The sequence below is a fragment of the Oncorhynchus masou genome, unplaced genomic scaffold, assembly GCF_036934945.1.
Source record: "Oncorhynchus masou masou isolate Uvic2021 unplaced genomic scaffold, UVic_Omas_1.1 unplaced_scaffold_7795, whole genome shotgun sequence".
NCBI lineage: Eukaryota > Metazoa > Chordata > Actinopteri > Salmoniformes > Salmonidae > Oncorhynchus > Oncorhynchus masou.
Window position 1 is genome coordinate 3,508 of NW_027014265.1, and position 10,394 is coordinate 13,901.

General features: G+C 46.5%; 1 protein-coding gene across 1 annotated transcript; it reads left to right on the top strand.

Annotated features, from left to right (window-relative positions):
* The first annotated feature begins 1,517 nt into the window (after positions 1–1,517).
* LOC135537444 (ankyrin repeat domain-containing protein 12-like) lies at positions 1,518–4,839 on the top strand. The gene is made up of 3 exons (XM_064963606.1): positions 1,518–1,641; positions 3,933–4,031; positions 4,334–4,839. Exons 1-3 carry the CDS (start codon positions 1,591–1,593, stop codon positions 4,517–4,519), a joined length of 336 nt encoding a protein of 111 aa, XP_064819678.1. The 5' UTR covers positions 1,518–1,590; the 3' UTR covers positions 4,520–4,839.
* Positions 4,840–10,394: the final 5,555 nt, after the last annotated feature.

The window sequence follows — 10,394 nt, forward strand, 5'->3', positions numbered from 1 at the left end:
CTTCTCGTCTTTGCTCAGGGGATGGAGAAGCCTCAGCCGTCTCTGGCGTCCATCGTTGACTCTCTGAAGCTGGAGGAGATCCAGCCGTACCAGACGGAGAGGGCCAACCCTTACTACGAGTTCCTGCACATCCGCAAGAAGATCGAGGAGAACCGCAAAGTGCTGCTGAGCGTCATCCCCCAGCCGCCGCAGTATTACGACGAATACGTGACGTTTACAGGATCGTACCTGCTCGACGGGAACCCCTTCGGCAAACTCTGTATTCCAACTGTGAGTCTGGAGTTTGATCATTAAAGGGTTCGGTACTCCTTGACCGAAAATCTCTATTGACACTTAAGAGAGCATCTACACTCCTGTGTTTTATTATTTTATCTCCTCTGTCCTCTCTTGGATCGGATCTGTCCTCTCTTGGATCGGATCTGTCCTCTCTTGGATCGGATCTGTCCTCTCTTGGATCGGATCTGTCCTCTCTTGGATCGGATCTGTCCTCTCTTGGATCGGATCTGTCCTCTCTTGGATCGGATCTGTCCTCTTGGATCTCCTCTCTTTTCCCATTGAATGTTTCTTTATCGCTAATGTCCTCCACTCAAGACACTCATGCATTAAAGGGTCTTATTAAACAATCTTCAAATGTTTCATGATGTTGAACTGTTTGTAATGTTTATATTAATTTGTCTCTTAACAGATAACTCCCCCTCCGTCTCTACCGGACCAACTGAAGGAGATGTTTAAACAACAGGAAGTTGTTCGTATGAAGCTACGCTTGCAACACAGCATTGAACGGGTATGTGGAGTGAATTTAAACTCTGTCCTATTTAATTTTCCTTTTTATAGCTTGATTGTACTTATTTAGGAACTGTTATTTACGCTGAAATACTGTTTGACGTTACAAATACAAGTAGGAGACGCTTTCATCGGTCTCAACTATTGAACTCAACTCCACCCTTTTCATCCACTCCTTATTCTAGTCTAACTCCACCCTTTTCATCCACTCCTTATTCTAGTCTAACTCCACCCTTTTCATCCACTCCTTATTCTAGTCTAACTCCATCCTTTTCCTCCACTCCTTATTCTAGTCTAACTCCATCCTTTTCCTCCACTCCTTATTCTCGTCTAACTCAACTCCACCCTTTTCCTCCACTCCTTATTCTAGTCTAACTCCATCCTTTTCCTCCACTCCTTATTCTCTTCTAACTCAACTCCACCCTTTTCCTCCACTCCTTATTCTCGTCTAACTCCACCCTTTTCCTCCACTCCTTATTCTCGTCTAACTCAACTCCACCCTTTTCCTCCACTCCTTCTTCTCGTCTAACTCAACTCCACCCTTTTCCTCCACTCCTTATTCTCGTCTAACTCAACTCCACCCTTTTCCTCCACTCCTTCTTCTCGTCTAACTCAACTCCACCCTTTTCCTCCACTCCTTATTCTCGTCTAACTCTACTCTTCTCTTCTTCTCTCTTCCAGGAAAAGTTAATTGTTTCCAACGAACAGGAAGTATTCGAGTTCACTACCCGGGCTGCCAGAACACTAGCCAATCAGACGCTCCCGTTTAGTGCGTGCACCGTGCTATTGGACGCCGAGGTGTACAACATGCCGCAGGATGCCCAGGCAAGTGGCATGATGTCACGTACTGTAGAATCAGTAAGTTTGTATCAATCCGTCACATGTATTTATAATGTATAATCAGTAAGTTGGTATCGACCAATCAATAGATCACATTTATTTAAACTAAAATCATGTAGAATTCCTAAGTTGGCATCAATCAACTAATCGAATGGATTTATAAATCCCTTTGCTGACAGCAGTTGTATTTTTAATATTTTTTGTCATGACGCAAACACTCAGTGATTTCCAGCTAACACAGTAACTAACGCTGCCCGTTCTGATCCATAATGGTTTAACCGAACCGTGTCGCTGCCCGTTCTGATCCGTAATGGTTTAACAGAACCGTAACGCTGCCCGTTCTGATCCGTAATGGTTTAACAGAACCGTAACGCTGCCCGTTCTGATCCGTAATGGTTTAACAGAACCGTAACGCTGCCCGTTCTGATCCGTAATGGTTTAACAGAACCGTAACGCTGCCCGTTCTGATCCGTAATGGTTTAACAGAACCGTAACGCTGCCCGTTCTGATCCGTAATGGTTTAACAGAACCATGTAACGCTGCCCGTTCTGATCCGTAATGGTTTAACAGAACCGTAACGCTGCCCGTTCTGATCCGTAATGGTTTAACAGAACCGTAACGCTGCCCGTTCTGATCCATAATGGTTTAACAGAACCGTGAGTAACGCTGCCCGTTCTGATCCATAATGGTTTAACAGAACCGTGAGTGACGCTGCCCGTTCTGATCCATAATGGTTTAACAGAACCGTGAGTGACGCTGCCCGTTCTGATCCATAATGGTTTAACAGAACCGTGAGTGACGCTGCCCGTTCTGATCCATAATGGTTTAACAGAACCGTGAGTAACGCTGCCCGTTCTGATCCATAATGGTTTAACAGAACCGTGAGTAACGCTGCCCCGTTCTGATCCATAATGGTTTAACAGAACCGTGAGTAACGCTACCCGTTCTGATCCATAATGGTTTAACAGAACCGTGAGTAACGCTGCCCGTTCTGATCCATAATGGTTTAACAGAACCGTGAGTAACGCTGCCCGTTCTGATCCATAATGGTTTAACAGAACCGTGACGCTGCCCGTTCTGATCCATAATGGTTTAACAGAACCGTAACGCTGCCGTTCTGATCCATAATGGTTTAACAGAACCGTGCGCTGCCCGTTCTGATCCATAATGGTTTAACAGAACCGTAACGCTGCCCGTTCTGATCCATAATGGTTTAACAGAACCGTGACGCTGCCCGTTCTGATCCATAATGGTTTAACAGAACCGTGACGCTGCCCGTTCTGATCCATAATGGTTTAACAGAACCGTGACGCTGCCCGTTCTGATCCATAATGGTTTAACAGAACCGTAACGCTGCCCGTTCTGATCCATAATGGTTTAACAGAACCGTGGACGCTGCCCGTTCTGATCCATAATGGTTTAACAGAACCGTGACGCTGCCCGTTCTGATCCATAATGGTTTAACAGAACCGGACGCTGCCCGTTCTGGATCCATAATGGTTTAACAGAACCGTGACGCTGCCCGTTCTGGATCCATAATGGTTTAACAGAACCGCGGACGCTGCCCGTTCTGGATCCATAATGGTTTAACAGAACGGTGACGCTGCCCGTTCTGGATCCATAATGGTTTAACAGAACCGTGACGCTGCCCGTTCTGATCCATAATGGTTTTAACAGAACCGTAACGCTGCCCGTTCTGATCCATAATGGTTTAACAGAACCGTAACGCTGCCCGCTCTGATCCATAATGGTTTAACAGAACCGTGACGCTGCCCGTTCTGATCCATAATGGTTTAACAGAACCGTAACGCTGCCCGTTCTGGATCCATAATGGTTTAACAGAACCGTGCGCTGCCCGTTCTGATCCATAATGGTTTAACAGAACCGTAACGCTGCCCGCTCTGATCCATAATGGTTTAACAGAACCGTGGCCTGCCCGTTCTGATCCATAATGGTTTAACAGAACCGTGACGCTGCCCGTTCTGATCCATAATGGTTTAACAGAACCGCGACGCTGCCCGCTCTGATCCATAATGGTTTAACAGAACCGTGACGCTGCCCGCTCTGATCCATAATGGTTTAACAGAACCGTGACGCTGCCCGTTCTGATCCATAATGGTTTAACAGAACCGTGACGCTGCCCGTTCTGATCCATAATGGTTTAACAGAACCGTAACGCTGCCCGTTCTGATCCATAATGGTTTAACAGAACCGTGACGCTGCCCGTTCTGATCCATAATGGTTTAACAGAACCGTGAGTAACGCTGCCAGTTTTCGGTAACGTTGTATTATCGATGTTGTGTTTCTAGGGAGACCAAGATGGCAAGACGTCTGTCAGGGATCGTTTCAACGCCCGCCAGTTTATGTCCTGGTTGCAAGACGTGGACGACAAGTTCGATAAACTCAAGGTAAGCTTGGTCTCTGTAAACGTGGCCCTTCTTGCAGCAGTGAAACTAATGTTGGAGCGTAAATACTCAATCTACGGTGGTATGTTTTCGTCCATTCGGTCTGGTGCAGTAAGTGGCTACATATCGGCTTTGGAGAGAGCTTGGACCCTCTATTTCCGATAGTACTTCTCGTTTTTAAATGTATTCATTTGGCAAAACGGTCTGAATTGGGTTTTAGGGTGAAGTTCATGTCTCATACCTTTCTCCTTCTCTCCGTAACTCTTCTCCTTCCTCTTCCATCTTATTAATATCCCCCCCCCCAGACGTGTCTTCTGATGAGGCAGCAGCACGAGGCAGCAGCTCTTAATGCTGTCCAGCGTCTCCATTGGCAGCTGAAACTCCAGGAGCTGGAGCCAGTCGTGTACAAGTGCACCTCCATCTTCGAGATACCCGAGTTCTACATCCCCCTGGTGGAGGTCAACGACGACTTTGACCTCACGCCCATATGACCCGTGACTTTTAGGCTACACGACCCACGGTAAGGGTCAGGCAGAGGACTGATGAGGACCGATCATCTAGTGGCCATCTACCTCGAACAGGAATGAAGTGATGGGGGGGGTCACATGTTAGAAGGAATGAGGTAGAGAAAAGAAAGGTCAAGCACTGAAGTTGACGGAACTTGGGGGTGCGTGGTTAGAGAGCACCGCTCTTGGGGGTGCGTGGTTAGAGAGCACCGCTCTTGGGGGTGCGTGGTTAGAGAGCACCGCTCTTGGGGGTGCGTGGTTAGAGAGCACCGCTCTTGGGGGTGCGTGGTTAGAGAGCACCGCTCTTGGGGTGCGTGGTTAGAGAGCACCGCTCTTGGGGGGGCGCGTGGTTAGAGAGCACCGCTCTTGGGGGCGCGTGGTTAGAGAGCACCGCTCTTGGGGGGGCGCGTGGTTAGGAGAGCACCGCTCTTGGGGGCGCGTGGTTAGAGAGCACCGCTCTTGGGGGGCGCGTGGGTAGAGAGCACCGCTCTTGGGGGGCGGCGTGGTTAGAGAGCACCGCTCTTGGGGTAGCGTGGTTAGAGAGCACCGCTCTTGGGGTAGCGTGGTTAGAGAGCACCGCTCTTAGGGGGGCGCGTGGTTAGAGAGCACCGCTCTTAGGGGGCGCGTGGTTAGAGAGCACCGCTCTTTGGGGAGGCGCGTGGTTAGGAGAGCACCGCTCTTTGGGGGCGCGTGGTTAGAGAGCACCGCTCTTTGGGGGGGGCGCGTGGTTAGAGAGCACCGCTCTTTGGGGGGCGCGTGGTTAGAGAGCACCGCTCTTTGGGGGGCGCGTGGTTAGAGAGCACTGCTCTTAGGGGGCGCGTGGTTAGAGAGCACCGCTCTTGGAGGGGGGTGGGGGCGCGTGGTTAGAGAGCACCGCTCTTGGAGGGGGGTGCGTGGTTAGAGAGCACCGCTCTTGGAGGGGGGTGCGTGGTTAGAGAGCACCGCTCTTGGGGGGTGCGTGGTTAGAGAGCACCGCTCTTAGGGGGTGCGTGGTTAGAGAGCACCGCTCTTAGGGGGTGCGTGGTTAGAGAGCACCGCTCTCAGGGGGTGCGTGGTTAGAGAGCACCGCTCTCAGGGGGTGCGTGGTTAGAGAGCACCGCTCTTAGGGGGTGCGTGGTTAGAGAGCACCTCTCTTGAGGGGGGGTGCGTGGTTAGAGAGCACCGCTCTTGGGGGGGGGGGGGTGCGTGGTTAGTGGGCACCGCCCTGTGGAGGCTACCATCTCTGTGCCCGCTGCACCTTCCTCACCAGGCGGGATTACGAAAAAAAGAATACAATTCTACTTTTGTTTTTAAGTGCGTTTTGTTCAATACATAATGTACAGACTTGTGCTCTTAATTATTTTTTTTTAACTTATTTTCTACGTGAAGATTGTGCATTTTGTAAATAACCCATGTAATTATGGTTTTAAACTTGTACAGGGAAAAAATAAGTAATCAATATTTTAATCGTAAAAGGTTATTTTGTTTTTTGTCTGGACCAAAGTTGGTTTTTATATTGAGTCGGTGTCAAGTTCCTTGTTGTTATTGTTAAAGTCGATGTTATTGGCTTAACTCTTGAAGCATGTGTTGGTTCGGATTTGGTTCCGTTTGGTTCCGTTGTTTCTTCCATTTCCCCTCTGGACTGGAGTTGAATCCAGGCATCACAACGAGGTGTTAATTCTAATGGAGTTGGATCCAGGCATCACAACGAGGTGTTAATTCTAATGGAGTTGGATCCAGGCACCACAACGGTGTTAATTCTAATGGAGTTGGATCCAGGCACCACAACGAGGTGTTAATTCTAATGGAGTTGTGATTTTTGGATGCTGCTGTTGTCGTTGCAGGCTGGTAGCTGTTACCCCCCAGAAGAAGCTGTGCCGTTAAAAGTTCAGTTAAACCTTAAAAAAATAAATAATTTGTCGTCATTCGCTCCCCTTCGTTTGCAACAAAAGGGTGCATCTGAAATGGCACCCTATTCCCTATATAGTACACTACTTTTCATCAGGAACCTATACTGGCTCTAGTGAAAAGTAGTGCACTATATAGGGAATAGGGTGCCATTTGGGATACCGGAACACTCCGTGTACAGCCTCTCTATCCCGTGTGTGTGTGTGTGTGTGTGTGTGTGTGTGTGTGTGTGTGTGGGGTCCGGTGGTTGTGTCATTAAAAAATACAACGTTTGTTGTGGCTTCTATTAGGAGAAGAAAATACCTATCCTTTTCCAGTTTTAATGTGAGAATTTAATGCAACAAAACCTATTTTTTCAAACGTCATTTTAAACAGAAGTTCTAAAAAAAGATATGTCTATTTTAATATTTACTTGTTACATGACATGTACATATTTGTATATATATATATATATATAATTGAATAAATTTTATTGGTTGTGAATTCAAATCTTGTCTTGGTAGTTTTGTTTTCATCAACTTTTTTGTGTCAAACTGTTATTATTGTGCTTTTATTTGCCTGACGACTACTGCTGAATTGTATTATTTATTATCAATCATGCCAATAACCAATCAATAAACGCGTATGAGGCTAGCGTTTCACGTGTACATGGGGGGGGGAAATTAGGATTTTGTAAAGTGATGGTAGAATCTGTTGGTGGCATAACTGTATCTTTCCAGTAGGTGGCGACATACACGTCCCAGTAATGATGTCCTTAAATCAATGCTGTTAAATTGTTCAACCAGACGTTTTTAAGCTCCTGAATGGATCTGTCACTTACTGAGTTGTGTTGATTTGGCTAACTAACATCTCCCTCTACAACAGCAAAATAAGATGTGTATATTACCTTGTGGGGGGAGCACATCAGCGGCGCATCTCTCAGTGGGGGATGCCTGTACACTGCTACTTGATGGCTTCCCAGTTGCCCTTTCACCCCTAACGTGTACAGAATACCCCCTGTTCGCGTGGTTCTCTTGAAGAGCCAACAGACGCCGCCACACTGATTTCATCTCACCTGCCTACCCGCCTGTCCAACCAATTGGAGAGCGAGGGCTTCAGTGCCCAAAAGACTGTTCTAGTATGGGCAGCGCCATTTTTGAAGTAGGTACCAGGGTGGGACTTCCTGTGGGTTAAGGAAGGATCACATAATTCCATCCAGGTCATCAGGAGGGATCAGCCAATGAATTATCCTTTTGAGTAAAAACTTTCCATAACTGCAGGTGGCAGTAAATCACCATCCTGGTCTTTATACCTGTTCAGACAACAGCTTCCAGGGGGCAGTAAATCACCATCCTGGTCTTTATACCTGTTCAGACAACAGCCTCCAGGGGGCAGTAAATCACCATCCTGGTCTTTATACCTGTTCAGACAACACCCTCCAGGGGGCAGTAAATCACCATCCTGGTCTTTATACCTGTTCAGACAACAGCCTCCAGGTGGCAGTAAATCACCATCCTGGTCTTTATACCTGTTCAGACAACAGCCTCCAGGGGGCAGTAAATCACCATCCTGGTCTTTATACCTGTTCAGACAACAGCCTCCAGGGGGCAGTAAATCACCATCCTGGTCTTTATACCTGTTCAGACAACAGCCTCCAGGGGGCAGTCAATCACCATCCTGGTCTTTATACCTGTTCAGACAACAGCCTCCAGGGGGCAGTAAATCACCATCCTGGTCTTTATACCTGTTCAGACAACACCCTCCAGGGGGCGGTCAATCACCATCCTGGTCTTTATACCTGTTCAGACAACACTCTCCAGGGGGCAGCACCCTGACAGTTTGTTTACCGACTCGTAGTAGAAGAAGAAGTTGGACTGCAAAATGGAGATCAATGGTGCTCTCGCCGACACCATAATACTGCCACGCTGTCACCTACACCATAATACTGCCGTGCTGTCACCTACACCATAATACTGCCGCACTGTCCCCTACACCATAATACTGCCGTGCTGTCACCTACACCATAATACTGCCACGCTGTCACCTACACCATAATACTGCCGTGCTGTCACCTACACCATAATACTGCCGTGCTGTCACCTACACCATAATACTGCCGTGCTGTCACCTACACCATAATACAGCCGTGCTGTCACCTACACCATAATACTGCCGTGCTGTCACCTACACCATAATACTGCCGTGCTGACACCTACACCATAATACTGCCGTGCTGTCACCTACACCATAATGCTGCCTTTCTCTCGCCGACACCATAATACTGCCGTGCTGTCACCTACACCATAATACTGCCGCGCTCTCGCCGACACCATCATACTGCCGCGCTGTCACCTACACCATAATACTGCCGCGCTGTCACCTACACCATAATACTGCCGCGCTGTCACCTACACCATAATACTGCCCATTCTCCCACCGACACCATAATGGGGCAGATACAATATCTATACAGTGGAGTAATACAAATGAATGTGATGAGGCTTTCGCTTAATGATTGAGTGTATGATTTAAGTTTGTGGGTGTGGTATGAAGGTTGGAGATATGATTTATTTCGACATTATAAAGACCAGTGTTTTAGATGCATGCCAAATTGTTAGGTCCTACATAAATCTGTCCCAACAACAGAGCTTTCTTTTCAGCACCATGGAGTGAATTTCCACCGCTACACCTGGCTATCAGTGGAGTCTTGTCTGGCAGCCAAACAGTTCGTTCAGCCTCATTTACTGCCTTTAAAAAAAAACATAGCTGATATGGCTGACTTGCTTAAACAAACGTCGTTTCTACTGACAATTGAGATGTACAAACTATGGCATAAGGGGACGACGAGTGGATAAGAGGCAATCTGTAATTTAGATTAAGACATTAATGAGCGAGCTGGGACGGACGTTGTCAGTTTAACTATTTGTTCAGCACTTTTGAAATGTAAAGTTACAGAATTCAGAACATGGTCCGTTCTTAGTGTATTCCCTGTACAACAAGTCAGAACTGTAGGACAAATGAAGGGGGCATATAAACAGACAATGAAAGCTCTTACAATAGTCAATTATTTAATTTCTCTAAAACATACAACGCACACTTACAGTGGGGCAAAAAGTATTTAGTCAGCCACCAATTGTGCAAGTTCTCCCACTTAAAAAGATGAGGCCTGTAATTTTCATCATAGGTACACTTCAACTATGACAGACAAAATGAGAAGAAAAAAATCCAGAAAATCACATTATAGGATTTTTAATGAATTTATTTGCAAATTATGGTGGAAAACCTGCGTTTTGGAGCTGCCTAACAGCTCGCGTAAACTAGCAGGTGGTAAATTGCCACCTGGCAGCATATAGCAGCACGTTCGATGGCGCATCAAGAATTCAGCAAGTTTGTATGAAGGTCTGGTTATCAAATGGGTAAATAGGTTAATCTGTTCTCCATTTCATGAATGTATTCACAGGTAAATAGTAAATATGCTCTAAACCACTCTGGTGACAAACTAACTTTGCTGCCCTGTTTCCAATCGTCCACATGGCTGGGAGAACAATCTATTCAAGTAAGTAAATACACTTTTAAAATGCTTTTAAAAACGATGTATGATTAGCTTACTAGCTACAGTGCAGGCTAACTCAAATGAGCTGCTAAATGAGCTAGCTATCTAGCCAACTTGAAATACTCTATAGATAGCTAGCTAGGTGAATACAATTTTTACCAGATACCTTACTTCATATTAGCTAGCTATCTTGATGTATTTATCACTGTAAAAAAGCAAACTCAAAATACATTTGTAGGTAGCAAGCTAACAGCCATGGAGGAGGGTGAAAGGATAGCAGCACCAACTGTCAGTGAGAGAGGAGGCTATTCTGGATAGGGCAGGTACTTTTGTGTTGTTCCTGTTCTTATAAGTGAGGACGGCGATAATAGTAACATAATACTCATTGTGGTGTAGTTAGTTTGACTATAACGAAGTTTGTTTCTTGTGAGGTTTTCTGTC